The following is a 20,945-nucleotide window of genomic DNA, read 5'->3' as shown; positions in this document are numbered from 1 at the left end:
CATTTGTGCATAAATGCACAGTGTAAATTGTGTGTTTACTGTACTGCACTGACTGAATGATCCAGCCTGTGATTGGTTATTATGTTATGTCCGTGTTCCCCCATACCACCGCACTGCATTTACAACGCGCATGCGCCAAACGCCACACGCAAAACTGTCGGAGTGGACGCCATTTTGAGCTCATTTTTCCACGCCGCCACGGTGCACGATCAGCGCGCTTTGCTACGATTATCTACAGGGAGACGCGTTGTTTGTATTTTACATTTCGAAACGATGGCTGATCCATCGACCGAGACTGGGACTCCGGAGGGCGCCGAGGTTCGCAAACTAGCGGACCTGAGAGTTATCGATTTGAAGGCCGAGCTGAAGAGACGAAACCTGGACACCGTTGGCGTCAAGAGCGTCCTGTCGGAGCGCCTGAAAAAGGTCTTACTTTGTTTCTTAAAAGAGCAAAACAAAACAAAAAACCCGAACCATATCAGTTATAAGCCTCCACATAGCATTTTAATACGAAACGTGATAGAATTTGAATGTGCGCAACAGCTCAGAATAAAGTCACGTGATGAAGCTACGTTAGCTAACAGGCTAATTGACGCCATTGTACTAACTAGCTCCGAAAGGCTAAATCTATTAGCATGTGCTAAAATGGCCTCCGTTGTAAGTTTAAAGTCTCTCCATGGCCAAATTTGGCATGTTTTTTTTTGTCATACGCACACAGGCTATCGAGGAGGAAGGGGGAAACCCTGACGCAATCGTTCTTTCAGCGGAGTTGGCGCCGAAAAAAGCCACGCCAAGACGGGCTGCAAGAGGTAAACCGAACATGCAAGACAATACTGTGTGTGCTTAGCACTTTCTTCCAGCAAAAATCAAAGCATGCAAGGAGTGTATGTAAATATATGCTTAGCCATTTTCCTACGAGCAGAAGCGAGCTCTTCGGGTGCTCCTTTGTGCCCCCAACCTTAATCTGCAATCTCATGAAAACTCATGAAAGTTTGTCTATGTAGTTACATTCTATTTTTTTTAAACAAGTTTTTGTTTGCTGCTATAAAACCTGAATTTATCATCTGGGATCATTCGTGGATAATCTTATAAATAGGCCATTTTCATATACAGTGGAACCTCGCTAAAACAGACCCGGATAAAACGGATTGTTGGGACTGAACAATGTGTTCAAAAATAGTTACATACCATTTCAGAATCAGAATCATCTTTATTTGCCAAGTATGTCCAAAACACACAAGGAATTTGTCTCCGGTAGTTGGAGCCGCTCTAGTACAACAAACAGTCAATTTACAGAACACTTTGGGGACATAAAGACATTGACAAAAAACAATTGTGCAAAAAGATGCAGAGTCCTCTAGCACTTAGAGCAGTTCGAACGACTAATATTGCAATAGTCCGGTGCAATGACCATTGTGCAAAGGGCGCTGAGACTTCAAGGAGTGTATGCGGTTTAAAGTGACGAGTAGTGCGATCATCTGGGACAATGTCGGTTGTGCAAATGTTACAGATACTCCTCAATCAGTGTGCAAATGGAGCAGATGCTACTCTGGCATGAGTGGCCAGTATATGCAAATAGTGCAGCATGGCGAGACAACTACAGTGAGTGCACAAGTAATAAATAATTGGCCGCTGTTGTGTATTGGTGCAGTGCGGCCAGAGAATAGGACTGACACATTTCCGGGTCTCATAAAGAATATAACTAGATCTAATTCCCCACGACATGCGTACGGCCATGTTGAATGTGGGGCATTGACGTGGTGGCCATGTGACGATGGGTCTAGCTATTGGACAGACAGCGCTCTACAGAGAGAGAGAGCGACATGGCGCTGAAGAATACAAAACACAAGTCTTTGGAGTCTGGAACATGCTGTTTTTGGTACAGTAACAGTTTTATTTTGTCATCCCGTTCACTTTTGGCAACGGATTTGGAACAAGGGAGCGCACTCAACCCTCACAGCTCATGAAAGCAACTCTCCTATGATGATTACTGTATGTCAACAATGTCACCATGACCAAGCACACTGGTGTGGTAAGTTTGGATAAAATGTCAAACTTACACACATTTTCAAGCTTTTTTAACTATTTATTTACAATAACTTTCGACTATACTGGGGCGTTTAGGGCACGAAAAACCCCTATAATACAATAATTTTGTACTATAATACAATAATTTTGTACTGTACAGTAACGTGGGTGCATTTGGCCAAAAAAAAAATGCTTCAATGTAACGGACAATCAGCGACATCGGACGACCCCCCTGCCCCTATTACGGCCGTTCTATCGAGGTTCCACTGTAATTCCATAACAGTAAAGACAGTTGTCAGTTTTTTTCTAATTTAGCATGATGACACTTTTTATTATATATATATATATATATATATATACACACACACACACACACACACACACACACACACACACACACACGTATAACCATCTTCCATGTAAAACCAGCCATGCTTGAAGTGCTTTTTTTCCAAAAGTTATTGATTTAAAATTTTAGGCCATGAATAATAATCAATCGAGATGAGTTTTCGTTGCGGTCCAAAGCCAATGTAATCATAACAAGAGATCTTAATTGTGTGGGGAAAATCATTAAAAAATATGATTATTATGTGAAATTTGCCAGTTTTGTTGATAGAACTTATTGAGAGAGCAAATGGTGGGGGGAAACTGAAATACACTCTTTTTTTTTACGGTAAAGACAAAAGTCCATAACGATAGTGAGTTGCACAATTTGCATGCATTGCCCTTCCAACTCTTGCTACAAATGCATAAGTGATCCTAACTACCCAGTAAACCCATTACACTCTTTTGTCTTTATATATTCATAATAATGGTAAAGGCATGTAATTGTTCTGACTAATTGTAATTGTTCAGACAAATTCACACATACCTCAGAAATTACACCATCTTCTTTTGGTCTCTGCTACTAACATTTCACCTGAAAGCCGCATGCTGATGTATTCTTATACCACTGTGCAAACTAGTTTGTTGCGTGCCATTCATTACCTAAATGACCCTAATTACAGTAAAAAATTGCTTATTCATATTACCAAATCTTGAGCTTGACATATAATTTATGATCCTAAATTATTACACAATTAAAATTAGACTATACTGTAATCTTTGTTGCTCATAATATCCATCACAACAAAAGTTAAATATCCATAAGTATTTGGACTTTTTACACACACTTCACAATTCTCAGTTCATATTGGTCTCATCTAATAAATTCTTAGCTATACATTGATTTTTGTCTGCCTTTTGTCCTCAGAAATGATGCAGGGCTGCGATGAAAATGAGGACTGCAACTTGGAAGATGAATCCCGTGATGGTCATGTATGTTTCCCCCCCCACCACCACCACCATCATCATCAGATATACCCCTCAATATCAGAACGGACTGTGACGTTTATCAAGGTCTAAATATTAGGCTTTACACGATCAGGATTTTTGGTTAAAAAAACAAACGATCCGATCACAAGATAATGTGTCTATTTAAATGAATTTGTTCATTTATTGTGTACAGTATACTGAGTATCTTCACGTATTCTCTAGCACACGTGTCAAACTCATGGCCCCGTGGGCCAAAATGTGGCCCGTCGTGTCTTTTTAGATGGCCCGCGGGGGCTTGAAAGGTCTTAAAATAAGTCAATTGAGCAGTTGACGTGTGTATTCACCATCAACTACATTTCCCATAATATGTCGTTGCCAAATTACCGTCAAGTGACGGGATCTTACCATTAGGTGGTAGTGTACCCGCATCAGTGTAAAGCAGCGTGACTTTTATAAGTAACTTGAGAAACGTGTACAAATGATCCCAAAATGTCGAGGAAGTGAAAAATTGATTCAGAAAGAAGGCTTTCAACAAAGATTGGAAAGCGAACATATATTTTTCTGCTGCTGTGTTCACGGGTTTCTGTATTCATGCAGACACATTTTTACCATATTCACTATTCACACATTTGTCATTAGCAGGTGGCATTCCCTCTGCACTTTATACCAGGCTGATTTTATATTTCTAAAATGCTAACTCTGTCACAAATGTTCTGAGTAGTGCAAAATTGTCAAGTGTAACAAAAAACTTTTGAAAAAAGTTAGTCACAACTTGGGTTTGGAGCTATGTCTTTATTTACTTAAATAGTTTGATGGTTGATTGATGAGCACTGGGTTTCTTAGGATTCATGTAATAATACCAGGGCAATAAGTAATAATAAATATAGTTATTTAACTATGTTGAGGAGTATAGTTACATTTATTTTACGTTACATTTAGTTACATTTACTGTCTTCTAGCTGGCCCACCCTTGCTAACATTTTATACGAAAGTTAAACATCGGTGACCTCTAGGGGGCATTTAAGGATTGGCCACTGACATAAATTTAGGTCAAATCAACATTACATGACAGAAATAAAGGGTGATAACTTACTGTGATTAAATTACATTATTGCAATTAAATTACTTTAAAAAATACTGTTAATGACATGCTTACTAACTTTGTCACTGTCCCGGCTATTTGGATGGGTGTTGCCCAGAGTTTGCGTCCATTTGGCTTTTCCTCTTCTTTTTTTTTCCCACCACGCTGCGTTGCTTGAACGCGGCATGCTCCTCCTTGTGTACATTCTTAAGGTGCCCGACGTTCCCTACGACACACTTCAGTTGTGCACAGACTGCATGGGTTGTTTGTCTGAAACACTGCAAAATGTCCCACACCAGCGACACCTTTTTTTTCACCAACACAATTGAAAATTTTTTTATTGGCCGTCATATAGTTACAGTACTACGCCACAAGACACGTGACAAGGCTAAAAATAAACTAGCTTTTGGATTCATACACGACGGCGACACGGAGCAAATGTCTTTTGCGGAGCTGATTGATGATGTCATTGATCAGATCTGCGAATTATAACATGAAAGCCGATCGGCCATTCAGCATAAAATACTAATTATCGGCCAATACAGATCAAACCGATCAGATCGGTGTAAAGTCTACTAAATATGGTACCTTTCTCCTCAGGATGAACATGAGAACATCCAGGATATGGATATCCTTGACATGAATGTGCTGGACGAGGCTGACAATGACAACGCATTGCCGGAACAGGATGTAGATGAGCTGGGGAATTTAATTGACGGCGAGGAAGATGAGCACCTGGATGACGACGACGTAACGATTGACTCTGAAGATGAAGCAAGACAGGTGTGAAATGCAATTATGTAATAAATGATCATCATGACAGGGACATTGTTTTATTCTAACCTCATTTTCATCAGCTGGATGACTCAGGAGGGCTGGAAGATGATATGTTGTGCTCTTCAATTTATGTGGTAGGTAAGATTTTTTGGGGGAGATAGACCTTTCCCCCACAATATTACGTTTCACCTAACGCAACACCAGTACATCACAGACTTTTGTTTAAAACGTATTAACTTATCCATATCATCAAAAAGTGCAGTTTACAGCCATCAGTAGTTCCTGTACCTTTTGCTTGCAATGTTTTGTTGTTCAAATAAGTTTTCAATGTATATTTAATAGGTTTAAATGCATTTTAAATTTTGTGGAAGGGGTAAAACAAACCACAAAAACTCTACTGTAGATATTCCCCTAATGTGTTGGTCAGGAATTAATCCTGCTGTGAACGTGGGTTCGCTGTATTTGCATATTTTGCAGATAAAATCTGTTCATATTAAAAAGAAGCTCATTATTTGTCTTTCAGACAGCAGATGCTGATGAGCTATTGGCAGAAACAGGTAATGTATAGAAAGGGTCAGAAAATGGGGTTTTCTTTGCGTTTTAGTTTGGAATGCAAACACTATCTTTTAATATCAACAAGGGGAGAGAGAGAGCGAGAGAGAGAGACTGGAAGCCCAAAGGGGATTGCTGGCTCTGTGTTGAAATTTGGTTGACAGCCATTGTTAAAAGTTGTATAATCTGGTCCAGTTACCATTTTTGGCCCATTTTGGGGGTTAACACTTTGACGCACGTTGACAGCAATCAGACTGACCGAGAGTCAGGGTGAGCTGTTGCAGGCTGCCTGCAGTGTTTCCAGGTGGACGCACGAAGACGGCCAACGTGAATATCCATCAAGGCAACGAGCACCTTTTTACAATACGGTCTCAAGCTCTCATAAGGACATGAAACTGTTGGATTTGAGTTGAAGTTTTGCTCAAAAGACACTGTGAAGCCAAGCATAAGGACTGTTACAAGTACCCCACTGTGGCGACGCTGATCTTGCACCTCTCTTCCACCATGGACTCTCTGCTTTCAATCAGGTGAACAGCTTAGCAGTTTCTCAACCTGCAAGGCAAGAGATAGTCTCCCCCCCCCCCTACATGCTTGGTTATCTTACTACCTTTTGGGCTCCCTTCCAGTCTCTCCGTAGGGTCTAGGGTCTGCTTCAGCACTATGCTTAGTTGTTCTAGGAGCACAGGCACGTGGTCATGACGTTCCTAATCCTGGCCTTGCCACTTCCTCCTTAACCATTGCTGTGTTTCAGAAGTGATTAAACTCTGTGCCATTCTATTCCTGTTAAACCTGTAGAACATGACAAAGTAGCTGGGTCTTGTTTATCTGAGCCGCTTTTCGAAGACCGCCACCTGAGCCAGGAGATGAGCGCCGATGAAGAACAGGCTGCCTCCACCGGCGGGGAAGACATTGTGTTCACCGAAACGGGAGCCAAAGCTGATGTGGAAGGCGACCGGGATGCTCTTGAGATGGACTCCACGGAGGCCGGGGATGCGGAGAAGGTCCCAGAAGAGACATTGGACAGTGAAAAGGGCTCACAAGCTGTTAGTGTAAACGAACAGGACGTTGGGGTTGAAAGTGTTGGTTCAGAATTGGGGTTTAAGAAGGGGGATGAGGATGAGAAGACAGAAGAGAATGCGACTGCGGATTCAGCCTCGGCAGTGAAAGAGTCGTCCTCTGTAGAGGGCGAAGATCAGAATAAGAGGTTTGTTGCTTTCTGTCTACTAGAAACCAAAATGGCTATCTCTCTTGAATTGGCTCTTTTGTGCTAGTAAGAATTGGATGCTCTTGAAGGCGGTAAAAACAATTCAATGCATTTGTCTTTCATATCTCACTCCCTGCACTTATACACTTCATTATCCGAGTAACATGTTGGGGTTGTCCGGTTGAAGTCCCGTTTACTCACTGTTAAATACCTACAACGGGTTGATCGTCGCCACTTTTTGTCTAAAGACACACATTTGTTGAAGTGCTTGCAGATGTCCTCACTTGTCTTTGTTTGACTTTCTCTAGTTCTGATGACAAAGATGCTAAGGATGAGTCTAAGGATGAAAAGGGTGAGTGTTTTTACCATGGTAGGTTTTACAAACACTAGATGTCATGCTCATAAGTTGATATTTTTGGTGAATTTAGCCACTGCAAGTGCTGCTGCAGGCAGCAGGAATCTGTGGGTCAGCGGGCTCGCTTCCACTACCAGGGCGACCGATCTGAAGACGCTCTTCAGTAAACATGGCAAGGTCAGTGACATGAACGGTTGTATTTAATTGCTTGATTTTGTTCATCATAAATAATTGTGTAGATTGTGTAATTTGCTCAAGATAACATCTTCCAATGAGGTTATTTTGTGGGGTCATCGCATTATGGCCTTTTTTTTAATACAAATATTGAGTATTAATATAAGTTTGTTCATGTAGCAGTGGTCTCTTAAGTAGCAGTTGTGTGAAGGTATACAATTACTCTAACATCGACGTTAATTTCCGTTACAGCATCTTTGGTGTTTCGCATTAGTATGTTAGTGGGCTTTGGTTAAACATTTTGGTGCTTAAATTTACTGTACAAAGTTTAAATCTTTATTTTACGTGTCAGATTTATCCAGTAAACTTCACCTGGGATTTATAGCATGTGGATTAGACTGTTTTCTATAGCTGCTTCAGGTGATGTCCTTCCGCGCTTGCCCTTCTGCCGCTGGGCTCCGGAGGCCAAATAAAGTATTCTACAATCTACTACAACACGCTCGTCTGGTTTTCATTCTTTCCGCACACAAATAGGAGTGACTATTAAACAGCTTGAAGCAAGCACACTTAACATATTTTTTGACAACCTGTGCAGAAGTACCAGTACTAAAAATATGTGATTGGTTCATTTTTGACAGTGCAGTCTCATGTTTTTTGCAGTTCAGTTATACCATGCGACCCCAATTATTGAAATGAAAAAAAATAGTTTTTGTTCATCCCACATTTGGGAAAGTGTGCCTATTATTATTGTGGGGGCTTACAAGTCACTCTATGCTAGGGCACCATTCCTTACAAAGCCCATTTGTCGTGCAGGTTGTTGGCGCCAAGGTGGTGACCAACGCTAAGAGTCCCGGCGCCCGCTGCTATGGCTTCGTCACCATGTCCTCCACAGAAGAGGCCACCAAGTGCGTCAGCCACCTTCACCGGACTGAGCTCCACGGGAAGATGATCTCTGTTGAGCATGTGAGTTTTGTCACCACGGACCAAAACCAAGATAGTCAGATGTGAAATTTGATGGCCCTCTTTCTACTTAATCCCGTCTTTAATATTGCAGGCTAAAAATGAGCCTGCGGGCAAGAAGCCAGCTGACAAGACTGATGCCAAGAAGTCTGGCGGTGAGCGGAGACACTCCACTGACTCCAAGTAAGCTTGACTGCATTTTTTTTTTTTTTTTTACTGCCTCAGCCTACACCGCGTGGAATGTCAATTGAAGTTAGTTGGGTGAGCTTGGAACAATATGTCCATGCCAACATTGAGGCATCTAACAAGTTAAAAGATGGGTTGCACTGATGGATTTTAGCGTTTATTTTAGTTTTCAAACCAACGTAAGAGCTGATGACAGACACAAAAAATAAAAAGTATTTTACCATACTGGAAAGAAAGAAGTAGTCTCATTACAAGCTTAACATTGAGCTAAAACTTCACCAAAGGTCAATCTAGCAACTTTACATCACAATGAATTGGGATAAAAATCACAAACGTTGTCTCACAGTATCACAAAACACTGACCTTGTGCCTCATCGGTGGGTAGGTAAAGGAATCAACGTTTTACAGAGCATTTGGTTGGATTCATTACTTTTTCATGCCGTCTCGTTTTACTTTCGTTTTCACCAGTGTTGTGTGAAGTTACATTTTGTGCCAAAATACTGCTTTTCAGTGCGTACCCTTCAAAATAAAGGGCTACATGCTCAAAACAGGAAGTCAAGTTAAAACATATAAAACCATCCGACGTGATAAAACAGTCGCAAATAGTTTTAACAATGCTATATTTAACTTTTAGCTAAAGCAATTCATGAATATTAAGTCAATTTGGTTAGTTACTCGCAAATTGCCTTTTTGTTCATAGGTCTGATATTGACACTGGTTATAAAGAACCCTGAGTCGAATTTTAGTCTATGCTGCGGGTTGCTAAGAAAATGGATGTTCATAATTTGAACAGCCCCTAAAAGAGTCTGAATTGAGAATCTTTTGGAACCGGAATTGCAGTTAGTAATCAGGACTGTAATCCCTCAAATTCAAACAATGCTCAACCCTAAACACAACCTGTTGCTCCTCAATTTGTGTCTGGCAGCAGAGTGAGTGTTCTAATTTGCAATCGTTCTGTTTCATGTCACAATGACTGTGTCTATCTTGGCCATTCTTGCTTTTGACTGCACACACAGAATTTGCAGTCATGAATACTGAAAAGGTTTCATATTTACCATTGTCTGCACTGGTTGCAAGTCAGGGATGGAAAAATCACTTTTAGCACACCCTCACACCACAGGACAATCTGTGCTGACTTTGATTGGAAGAGGTCAGTAGCTCAAATTTGGCTGATTATCTGTATGCGTGTATCACACTTTAGCTCCACAGTTAGAAATGGCTATGCCTGTTATTTTAATTACTATCGACTTCGCGTTCGATAAATAAAATGGACACGATATTTTATTCTCATGTTGTGCTGACTGGCGTGCGGTTGGATGTTTCCACTGCCAAGTGGCCTGCTACTAGCGACTAGGTTAGTATATATTAACCGCTGGTGGACCAAAGGCGGACCGGCGTTGGCGCTGCCCAGTACTCTACAGCTTTGCTCTATGCACCTCGTGAAGATCCACATAACAGAGACACTTAAGGCAAACTGAACTGTTAATTATGTTTGCTAGGAGACGAGCTAAACATCTTGCTCGATCATGGCGGCAACGTAAAATATTTGCTCTGAGTTGTTGTGTGTGGTAGTCCCCCACATAAAACACACACACACACACACACACACGGGAGAGTTAATGGTTTATTCACCATGACCATGGCGGCACACGTTTTTTCACCCAGTAGTTGACTACAAGCGAATGTATTTTATTGAGAGATGTAGGGCTGTCTCGAGCGCTTCAGCGAACACACCCACGTAGTGCTGCAGCTCAAGGGCATGTCTTATTTTTCATGATTTCTGTGTTTTTGGGAAAACATTTATGTTCATGCATTGTTGACCTTAAGGTATATATTCCTTGGACCGGCAGATAGTAGTTTTTCATGGAAAACAACAATTACCGTATTTTCCGGACTATAAGCCGCTACTTTTTTTCCTTGCTCTGAACCCTGTGGCCTATGCAACAACGCGGCTAAATTATAGATAATATATAAATACTTAAAACATTACCGTTTCCCATAATGCACTAGGGTTTGGGCATGCGCAGATTCCTCCAGCGTGTAGAAGACGACAAGGCTAGTTTTTGGCACACTCAACGCAAAACACAGTGCGACGCACACTAACGCAAAAATTTTTTTTTCACACCCTCATCATGGAAAGTACAACAAGAAAAGCATATGATGCAGCTTTTAAGTTGAAAGCCATCGTGCTTTTAAAGCGGCACTCAGAGGTGAGTGGGAAGGCTTGAATGACCAGCGGCGAGAAATCTTTCACAAAAACTGGCCGCATGTGAAGATCATCCTTTTCTGAGGTCTGCCAGTGGATCTTTAAAGCGTGGAGCAGTGTGAAAGAATCTACAATCACCAATGGATTTCGAAAGGCTGGACTGCTATGTGAGGAGAACAGCACAACTTCAGCGGTAACTGTCTCTCGAGATGAAAATGACATTGAGACCGAAACCGACAAGAGACTGAAATGGTGTGTGACGGAGATGTTCTGAGGCTCTTCAACTCCGACACTGAAGAAGACGACTTCAGTTGTTTCAGTGAACAGGAGGAGGATGAATAAAAACAATGACTTTTCTGTTATGTTTGAGCCGTGTTACAGGCACTGTTTGGAAACAATTAAGGTATGTAAATAAACACAGAATCTTTCTGTGTAAATATCTAATTTCGCAACGTATATCCGTGGCGTATAGTCTGTTGCGGCTAATATATGTTTTTAAAAAATGTGTTTTTCCCCTACAAATTTAGTGTCCGTGGCTTTTCTTCCGATGGGCTCTGTAGTCCGGAAAATACGGTAGTCTCAAAACCACAAATGTGAAAAGGAAGGTGCCATTTCGATATTGACAGGTTGGCTACGTGGTGGCACGGTGGTCGACTGCTTGGCACTTTGTGGAGTTTGCATGTTCTCCCCGTGGCTGTGTGGAAATGAATTCACTCTTTAAATACTAAATACGTTTTATAAAATTCCGTTCAGTGCCGAAGCCACTCCTTCGTTAGTTTAGCTGTGTGCTTAGGGTCATTGTCTTGTTGGAAGGTGAGCCTTCGGTGCAGTCTGAGGTCCTGAGCACTCTGGAGAACGTTTTCGTCCAGGCTATCCCTGCACTTGGCCACATTCATCTTTCCTTTGATTGCAACCGGTCATCCAGCTGAAAAACGCCCCCACAGCATGATGCTACCACCACCATGCTTCACTGTTGGGAATGTATTGGGCAGGTGATGAGCAGTGCCTGGTTTTCTCCACACGTACCGCTTAGAATTAAGGCCAAAAAGTTTTATCTTGGTCTCATCAGAGCAGAGAATCTTATTTATCACCTTCTTGGAGTCCTTCTGGTGTTTTTTTAATCAAACTCCATGAGGGCCTTCATGTGCCTTGCACTGAGGAGAGGCTACTGTCGGCCACTCTGCCATAAAGACCCGACTGGTGGAGGGCTGCAGTGATTGTTGACTTTCTAGAACTAGAACTTTCCCATCTCCCCATCTCTGGAGCTCAGCTACAATGATCTTTGGGTTCTTCTTAACCTCTCTCACCAAGGCTCTTCTCCCCCCATTGCTCAGTTTGGCTGGACGGCCAGCTCTAGGAAGGGTTCTGGTCGTCCCAAACGTCTTACATTTAAGGATTATGGAGGCCACTGTGCTCATAGGAACCTTAAGTGCAGCAGATGTGTTGTTTTGGTTTTTTTGTAACCTTGGCCAGTCTGTCTGAGCTCTTCAGGCAGTTCCTTTGACCTCATGATTCTCATTTGGTTTGAGATGCACTGTGAGCTGTAAGGTCTTATATAGACAGGTGTGTGGCTTTCCTCATAAAGTCCAATCAGTATAATCAAACACAGCTGCACTCCAATCATCTCAAGGATGATCAGAAGAAATGGACAGCACCCGAGTTAAATGAGTGTCACTGCAAAGGGTATACATATGGCTGTGTGATATTTCAGTTATTATTTTTTAATAAGTCTGAAAATATTTCAGCAATTTCTGTTAATATGGGGTTCTGTGTGTATTGAAGAAGAAAAATTAATTTTAGCAAATGGCTGCAATATAAGAGTGAAGAATTTAAGGGGGTCTGAATACTTTCCATACCCACTGTATATCCGTTGAGTTACATAACTTGAAGCGCGCTTATTCCTAAATGTTTTACCTGGTTCACGAAATAAAAACTGTTCACATGTTGGGAGTGTCATAAAAGCAAAAAAAAAAAAAAGATTCATCAAAGTCGCGGTATGCACCATATTGTTTGTTTAAAAAAATACTTTTTTCCTCCGGTTTCTGGGAGAAATGACTGAATTTAGTAAAAATCTACCTATATTCAACTGCTTATTACTAAAGAACGGAAAAAGTAAGAACCTAACCCCCCCCCCATGAGTTTATTCTTTAATTTGGTAGATTCGGTGTGTATAACAATAGAACATATTCTGTGGTCCTTGCACACTGACAGCTAGATCCATTCCACCATCCACACACAGATGTAATTGTGAATATTACTCCATGGCGGACTAATATGGGAGCGCATTGGCCTGAGGTTCCGTTTGTCTCAGGAGTTGACGAGACCAGAAAAAACACTTGCTGTTAACTCTTTCACTGCCAGCCTTCCCAGTTAACATGGATATTTGGCTTCTAAAGCAGTCAATGGCAGTGAATGTTAAGAACGGTACCTTTACTCTGTTACAATGATCTAAATGTTTACAATGATCTAAATGTCGCTCGCTACTTTTATTGATCAATTATTGCTTATTTATCAACTGTTTCGTGTGTGAGACTTCGACTGCCGCATCGGGCGCTGTTTGGGCCAATCCAGTTTGTCTAGTTCACCAATCAAACGACACAAAGTCACATGACCTCACACGTCTTCTGTTGGGATTCCCAGGCATAGGTATTAACACTAGATAAGCCAGCCCGGCTGATTGTAGTGCCTACGTGGTGGCCATATTGGGAAGGTCCTCGTTACCATGAAGACGAGTGCGGTACTCTTGTTTACATTGAAACGAACAAAAACAACAGCTTTCATGTATTGTATTATTTGTCTGGCACTGTCTGCCCAAACGTGGATATTTCTGCTCACTTATAACTTTAGAAAACACTGTGCAATAAATTGCAGATGATGTTTTGACACATTTTATTTTGTAAATGTTTTTTATTGATACTCATGCTGTGGTTAAAAAAATCTGAAGATACTCAGTATTTACTTAGTACTTGAATTATTTCACAGTGTACTTTTTATTACTACTACTTTTTACTTCTACTTGAGTCACATTATTGTCAAGTAAAAGTACTCTGGAGAGGACATCCTCTATTGTTACTCTTACTTTTAAGCAACATTTTTACTCATCAGATCAGCCCGTGTCGTATATGTTGCACTGGTATTTTGCGTTGAGGTGCTACGGGTCCTGGGGTTGTGGTCCTACGGGTTGTGGTCCCAGCGGAACCGCGAAGCACACGTAACATCGGCGACAAGAGTTGATCCGCTAGTACAGTTTTGTATTAATTCGGAAACACGGCTACAATTATGTAATTAGTTTACGGATGTTAATGTTAAATGTATTAAGTGACGGCGTGATGTTAGGGATTACGTCACAAAACAGAATGAGCTACTGTATTTTCACAACCATAAGGGCAGACCGTATTAAAAGGCGCAGTCTCAGTTACGGGGTCTATTTCTGTATTTAACACATACATAAGGCGCACCGTATTATTGGGCGCAGGCATGGTAAAACATACGTTAGCATGCACGCACGCAAAAACATACAGTAGCCTGCATGCTAGCGTATGTTTTTAAAAAGACAGCAAAAGTGAGTTCGGTTGTACTTTATTGAAGTAAACATTGAAGTAAACAATGCAAACAGTGAGTTCGGTTTTACTTTATTTAAGTATTTAATAATGTACTCACGTTATTTTGTGATCAATCCTCATCCACAAATCCATCAAAGTCCTCATCTTCCGTATCCGAAATGAACAGCTGGGCAAGTTCTCCATCAAACACGCCAGGTTCGAGTCAGTCTCGTTGCCGTGCGGCTCCTCAGAAATGATGCCGGCTTTTACGAAAGCTCGATCAACAGAGCAAGCAGAGACGTTAACCCAAGCATCCACAATCCATTCACAAATCGTCGTAACTCGTCCCGAGCTGCCTCCTAGTCTTTTTAAAGCTGTGTTCGCCATCTGTCATCCATCGCTCCCACGCCGCTCGCAACTTCACTTTTAACGCCCTGTTTACACCAATGTCCATCAGTTGGAGTTCATTAATCCATTGCTCGAGATGGTCTTCCAACTCGGTCCACCTCGCCGTGTTACCGCGTTTTGGTTTTCTTTTTTTTCCCCGCGGAAACTCAGCTTCGTCTTCTTGACTTGGCAAAGCTCGTTTTCCTGCTTCCTCCACTTGCAAACCATGGATTAGTTGATTTAGAATTCTCTTGCGGCTGCTCGATTCCCATGTTCCTCCGCGTAACTGATAGCTTGCAGTTTAAACTGTGCTTCGTAAGCGTGTCTCTTCATAGGTGCAGTTTTCGACTGCGGTCAAGCCAGCCGCCCCTAATTTTTTTCATGCTAGGCATTACGGTAATAGGTCGCCAACTCGTGGCGAAAGCCACCTTCAAAATAAAAGCTTCCCAATAATGCGGACGTCAGTGCTCCTCGGTTAAGGAATGCAACCAGAAAAGTTAATTTGAATCTTGAGATACATTAAAAAATGTAGTTTATTTGATATTTTAGGCAAAAGTAAATGGACTGCACTTATATAGCACTTTATCTACATCATCACAGTGCCCAAAGCGCTTTATAAAGCCACACACACACACACACACACACACACACTCTCATAAACCAATGGGCGACTGCTGCCATGCGAGGCGCTGCCAGGCCCACTGGGAGCAAATTAGGGTTCAGTGTCCTTGCCCAAGGACACTTTGACATGCGGACAGTCGTAGCAGGGATTCAAACCTGTTCTACCTACTGAGCCAAAGCCACCCCAACATAATCCCATTGGTATCGCAAGACAAGTCCAGATCTGTGTGACAGATCTCCAAGGACTCCACTAAAAGGGGTTTGATGAAGATCTGATATTGTATTTCAAAATAAAAGTATCTGGAAAACTAATAAACTAAATTTTTTAATGCATCTCAAGATTCAAAATTTCCTTAACCGAAGTGCATTGACGTCCATATTATTGGGAGCTTTTATTTTGAAGGTGGCTTTCGCCGCGAGTTGGCGACTTATTCCTGTAATGCCTAGTATAAACAAAATTAGGGGCGGCTGGCTTGATAGCTACTTTACGAGTGGAGGCTGGCTTGACCGGCGCTATGCATCTACTGTGGGCGTGCCTTTAGCCTCCTCCTTCACGCGCACCCGTCCCCCTTTACGTGCGCATGCTGTCCTCAGCCACGTCCGCTTTTCCTCTGTATAAGCAGCGTGTCGGTAGGAAATGCTCCCAGTCAGTCAAGCGGAGCGCTCATCACACAACATCATTTATAGATTGTGGAACGTCCATTTTGGAGAAATTTTACGACTTTTAAGTGCGCCTTATGGTTGTGAAAATACGGTAACTTCAAAATCGGAAATGGACAATAAAAACAGAAAATATTGTACTTATTTTCCTGGGGGGTGCATTTGGGATTAGCCTTTGAACTTGGTAATAGTGAAAAATGAAGGGAAACAGACAATGATTTTTCGTCGATTCTTTTCCAGGATGAGAGCGCTTAAAGAGGGGGATGCTATTCATGTGGCATAGCTTGAAGCAGGCATCAGGTGTAGGTGGAGTTTGGCCTGGCTCATGTTGGAGGCCAAAATGAAAAAGTGAAATAATGAGGCACATTTCATTTTAATCTTAAATTTGTACATCAACATGTACTTTAGTGGTGTAAATAAGTTTTTCCGCGTGAATACATTTATTTATTTTTGCCCTTTTGTAGCCTTCAGTCTTCCAGATTGCTTAATTTGTTAAAATAAAAAAAAATGTATCTGCGGGGTCCCGGGGATCCCACCAGACTCCCACCCCCCCCCCAAACAATGTTTTGCGTTTTGTCACCTTTTTCATGCCTTTGGTGTTTCCATGTCTCTGAGAAATCAGACTGAATTTTAATTGAACATACCTGTACTAGTATAATATCAGCTCACCAAAATGTCATATCCTGCAGGTCTGGAAAGGATGAGGGAGAAGGAAAGGATGGCAAAGGTGAGTGAAGGCGATTATTTCCCCGCAGCTTTTTAATAGCAAATTGTTGCTATCAAGTCATGGCTCTTTGTTCAAACAGGGGACGAGAGGACCGTAGTCATGGACAAGTCCAAAGGGGAGCCTGTCATCAGTGTCAAGGCCAAAAGCAAAGAGCGCGTGAGTGTGTCTGTGCTAATAGGAGGAAATGGAACCCGTGAAAGGTGGTCTTCACGCCTCAATGCCCCCTCTCCCCACCAGAGCTCAAAGAGTCAGGACCGCAAGTCGTCCAGTAAGGAGAGGAAAGACATCCTGTCGTTCGACCAGATCAAGGAGCAGCGCGAGCGCGAGAGGCAGAGGCAACGGGAGCGGGATATGCGAGAGATGGAGCGACGCAGATACAAGTAAGGAGCCACGCAGGGACCATAAAAGCAGAATCTACTGCACATCTGACAGGAATGTAACCGGATTCTTTCTCATTGCAGCGAACGTGGGCAGGATGGACGGCCGGACCGAGAGCGTGAACGAATCCGCATGTTTCGTGAGAAAGAGGAGCGGAAACACTTGATAAAGAAGAGACACTGGCTAGAGGTGAGGTCATAATATACTACTACTACTACTAACACAGCACTACACTATCTAGACAACAGTATTCAGACATCCATCCATTTTCTACAACACCATACCTCATTAGTCACGTGTGAGCTGGAGCCTATCCTGCTCAAGCACAGGCACATGTACACAAGCATTCACACTCACATTCCCACCTATTGAGGTGGGAAGCTGGAAAAACTTCACACAAGCACGGGAAGAACATGCAAATGCCACACAGGAAGGCCGGAGCCAAGATTTGAACCCCAAATCTACGAGCTGTGAGGCAGACCCACATAAATTAATCAGGAGTCCGAGTAGTCGTCATACCATCTTAACTAATCAGGAGTCCGAGTAGTCGGCATACCATCTTAAGACATTTTGGACAGTTGCATGGTTTCAAAGTACATAACTGTACCAGATCTAGAAGTGCATCAAGCACCTTTGGATTGAACTAAAACAGATTGTGAGCCAGTGGGCCCTCTCCCATTCATTATCATTGACTATAATATATAAAAAAAGTTTGATTTTATTTGAATGAAAGGACCAAAAATTCCACAGAATTCATTCTAAAATCCCCATGCAGGCTGAGAAAGAGCGCCTGAATGTGGACCGCATGGAGCGCCAGTTCCTGGAGCGGGAAAGGATGCGCATCGAGTTCGAGAGGCGTCGGGAGCAGGAGCGCATCATGAGAGAGCGCGAGGAGCTCCGGAGGCAACAAGAGCAGCTTCGCTACGAGCAGGATCGGCGCCCCATGAAGAGGCCTTACGACATGGACGGCAGGTTCGGACCGTTTTATTACGAGACCAAGTCTTTCCGCTCAAATGTGCCCTTGTGACTAATTCCTCCCTCTCAGGAAGGACGATTGGCCTGACAAGCGCTTGAACATGGACGACCGGTACAACCGCTCTGACTTCGGCCGGCAGGATCGTTGCCAGGACTTTGACCAAAGGGAGCGAGGGCGGTACCAGGATGACATGAGGGGCGGCGGTCGTGGCATGGGAGGAGACAGAGATAGTCTGGTAAGAACAGGAACATTCCCTGTTCAACTACAAGTACTGCACACTGCCGAGTTTAAAGTAGTCTTTGAATAATTTGGTGTGGGGGGGGTGGTTATGCAAATGAGCCCGAATGGCTCTCTTTCATCCATTTTCAGAAATAGGCATATAACTAAAGATTTAACCAACGATTTGTCTATAAACAATGAAAAGTACATTTTTCGTCTCCCCTCTTAATCTGTGTGGCACGCAACTGTTTGAACTCTTTGCATCTGTAGAATTTCAACGACAGACACGGCCGAGACTCCTGGGGCGGCGGAGGCTATGACAAGCGCATGAACAGGTGACTTCCATTTTCAGCTCTCCTCATGAAAATTTCATCTGCCACTGAGCTTTCAAGCTCAAGTCCCTGGATGCAGGGGATACAAAATGTGGTACGACGAACGCTCCAGGGCAGTTTCACCAACCTTTTTGAGAGAGAGCTAACTACTCTGGTACAGATTAATGGGAAGGGCGACCATTTTGATACACAATTCTGAAATAACACGTTAGCTCAAAATATTTTGAGGTAAATCATCTCATCGTCATTCCATAGCTTGTCTCCACAAATACTATGGTTTGGTCTTGCGCACAAAAGTGACCTTTGAACTACTAGGTTTGAAAATAATAATAATAATTTCTGGAGTTACACTGAGGCAGGTATGATTTATTTAAAAAAAAAAAAGAAAAACAGCAACAAAAGAAGCTAGGTATTGCTCACTGGTACATAGCAATATATATTTTTTAAGAATAGCAGCTATTTTTAGAGTAGGTCCGTGGGTTACTCATATGGGCTACCTGGTGCCCAGGGGCACCACATTGGTGACCCCTGCTCTATGGAGACTTTATTTTTTTATTTTTTTTTTTTTTTTCTGGGCCTCTTGTTTTTATTTGCATTGATTATTGATTATGATTAAACACCACAAATGGTTTTGCCTCCCACTTAAAAAAAAAAAAAAAAAAAAAAAAAAAAAAAAAAAGACCCAGATCAAATATTTCAAGAATGTCTCCACCTTCAGTGTAAATACTTCAATTGAAACTAACTGAAATGTAAGGGGTAATATAAAATGAAGTGGTTTCTTTAATGTGCACACCTCTTATATTGGGGGCATGTGGCTGTTTACAGCATTGACCAATCACATTCAAAACATAAATAGTCGAAATACAAAAAAGAACATCCGAGCCTGGCTAAATTTCGAGAGGGTAGGCAGTATCGTGCTTTTGGGCTGATAGGAAGATAGGAACTGGACTAAATTCTGGCCAAAAACTCTTTAGGCATTTACTAGAAAGTTGAATGTGATGAGGAATTTACACAGCATGACAGTCACTCAAAGCATGCATTTAAATCAACAAAAGGATGTTTGTTTTTTTTTTCTTTTTTTCCGAGCAATAAATAAAATGATCAGCAAGAGCCCAGATGGAAATCCAGTCTAAAATATAATCACGGTGTCATATTTCTGTATGCTAATTTGCTGTGTTCACTTCTGTATCCAGTGCCACCTTCTTGGCAGCGGTAACAAAAGTTGTCACTATAGTTTTCTAAAATTGAGATTTGTTGCAGGGATGGAGCCCGAGACTGGGATTCTGGTCGGAAGATGGATGGGGACCGGCCGTGGCAAGGTACAAATGCTTTTATTGATTTTATTTTATTTACTATTATATACGAACATGATTAGGAAGGATTCTGCATTTGTTGTTACTGCTTTTCTAGTGTGTGGTGTACTTGAGATGGCCAACACCACAGACTATACCTAAATCTCTGCTACCAATCGGGAGCAGCCATCCCCCAAACCAGTCCCAATTGTGTTTGTACCCTTAACATACATTTCTTCCCATTTGAAAAGTCTTTCTCACAACAATGTGCGTATTTGTCGTCCATGTTCAGGTCGCGATGGTGGTATCCCGGGCTCAAGCCACATGGGGGGACGTGGTGGTATGGCAGGGTGAGTTGCTTTGACTCGTCGTGGTTTTACCTGCTAAAGTTCGGTGATAAATAAGTGTTGTGTGTGTATTTGTGTGTCATTAGTCGCGGAGGCTATATGAACTCATCCCAGTCTCTCTCGGGGGCGCTCAATCGACAAAACCAAACGATGCAGGGCGGAGCCTTCAATCGACGCTTCTGAACTTTTGTCTGGAAACAACAAAACAACACCGTCTCTCTTTTAAAAACAACAACAAAAAGTCCACAAGGGAAGGTTTTGACCATTTTGTATTGTTTCTTTTTATTGGGATTTCTTTCCTTTTGGCGATGTTCTTGTTTCAGTGTGGTAGTGGTCACTCGCGTGTCTTTTTTTTGTCATTGTAAATTGAAATGTTTTATAGACACATGGTTGATGGACCTAACCCTCACCCGCATTTCATGCTCAGCTTTCACTTTTGCGTCTCCACCAAGCTGAAGCAATTATTTTTTTTTCTTTTTTTGTGGGCAACAGCTTTGTCTCAGTCAAGTTACATCCTAATTGTAATCAGCTCCTCTAAGCCTTTTAATTATTTCCATCCCAACGAAAAATGTTTACAGTTGTTCTTGATTGTGTGAGAGACTGGTAATAAATGGTTTGTAATTGAAA

General features: G+C 42.1%; 1 protein-coding gene across 3 annotated transcripts; it reads left to right on the top strand.

Annotated features, from left to right (window-relative positions):
- The first annotated feature begins 151 nt into the window (after positions 1-151).
- Positions 152-20,945, top strand: safb (scaffold attachment factor B). 3 transcript variants are annotated; one of them, XR_009769017.1, is made up of 22 exons: positions 152-426; positions 719-809; positions 3,281-3,345; positions 5,024-5,206; positions 5,281-5,334; positions 5,724-5,757; positions 6,548-6,956; positions 7,265-7,308; positions 7,385-7,488; positions 8,299-8,448; positions 8,540-8,628; positions 16,737-16,774; positions 16,854-16,930; positions 17,012-17,154; positions 17,236-17,341; positions 17,928-18,124; positions 18,198-18,363; positions 18,618-18,682; positions 19,940-19,998; positions 20,090-20,183; positions 20,264-20,321; positions 20,405-20,428. XR_009769017.1 is itself a non-coding variant. In XM_061683264.1 (21 exons), the coding sequence occupies exons 1-21, from the start codon at positions 274-276 to the stop codon at positions 20,499-20,501; spliced, it is 2,382 nt and encodes a 793-aa protein (XP_061539248.1). In that variant the 5' UTR covers positions 152-273; the 3' UTR covers positions 20,502-20,945. The 3 variants fall into 3 exon arrangements, 1 of the variants encoding a protein (XP_061539248.1); XR_009769016.1 differs by having other exon boundaries at positions 20,090-20,321; positions 20,405-20,446; XM_061683264.1 differs by lacking the exon at positions 20,090-20,183 and having other exon boundaries at positions 20,405-20,945.

This window comes from Phycodurus eques, chromosome 8 (assembly GCF_024500275.1).
Source record: "Phycodurus eques isolate BA_2022a chromosome 8, UOR_Pequ_1.1, whole genome shotgun sequence".
Taxonomy (NCBI): Eukaryota; Metazoa; Chordata; class Actinopteri; order Syngnathiformes; family Syngnathidae; genus Phycodurus; species Phycodurus eques.
The sequence above is the reverse complement of the archived record's forward strand: the minus strand, read 5'-3'. Positions and strand labels throughout refer to the sequence as shown.